This window comes from Opisthorchis viverrini (assembly GCF_000715545.1).
Source record: "Opisthorchis viverrini unplaced genomic scaffold opera_v5_6362, whole genome shotgun sequence".
In the NCBI taxonomy this organism is placed as follows: domain Eukaryota; kingdom Metazoa; phylum Platyhelminthes; class Trematoda; order Opisthorchiida; family Opisthorchiidae; genus Opisthorchis; species Opisthorchis viverrini.
The window spans coordinates 1-726 of NW_008759503.1; the positions used below are offsets into that span (position 1 = coordinate 1).

Below are 726 nucleotides of genomic sequence, written 5' to 3' on the forward strand. Positions count from 1 at the left end.
GTGCCGAGAATGGTTCAATTGGTGCAGGGGGTATTTCGGAGGAACAGCAACAAAAGATCGCTGCGTTTGAAGATTCTTTCAGACAGATTAAAGAAGCGACTGGACTATCAGACTTGAATCAGATTGTGAGGCGGTTCGAAAGTCAGGGAGAAACATTGAGACATCTGATTGAGTTGAAGGACAAGGCGGAGAGACAATGTCAGGCGTTACGTGAGGAGCGCGATCGGCTGCAATCAAAGTTTGAAGAACTGAAATATTCGGGAGAAACGGAACTGACAAGGTAAGTGATATTTTATGAGGATAACTATTAACATACTCTGACAATATGAACTAGTCAAACAGAGTTCATGAGAAGCCTGTGCTAAGAACTGCCGCTAACCTACCGGAAACAGGTCTTATGTTTTTATTCTGATAAAAAACAATGACAAAATACTGGGAACATCATCACATTTGGAATGATCTCAGTGAGCTAGACAAAACAGATATTGTGAATAGTAAATTCAAATGAATCAATTCTAATTCACCTAAAGAGCACTTGGCGCACCATTTCCATGATATGACACCACTGCTAGGAATGGTAAGAACTTTTGAGCAGCCTCCTACCGGGTTCGTTTGAGTACACCAAATGGACATAATCCGTGATTGTCAGTCAGTTTTGTTTCTTGCTTGAAGTGATTTGGACGGCAGCCAGTGTCGTTCAGGAACAGCTGACGGCACTTGAGATTC

The 726-nt window shown here is 42.1% G+C and overlaps 1 protein-coding gene across 1 annotated transcript; it reads left to right on the forward strand.

Moving 5' to 3' along the window:
- On the forward strand, window positions 1-279 carry T265_16163 (hypothetical protein; the record flags this gene model as incomplete). The annotated part of the gene is made up of 1 exon (XM_009179706.1): window positions 1-279. A coding segment is annotated over one exon (108 nt), but the record flags the coding sequence as incomplete, so codon positions are not given.
- Window positions 280-726: the final 447 nt, after the last annotated feature.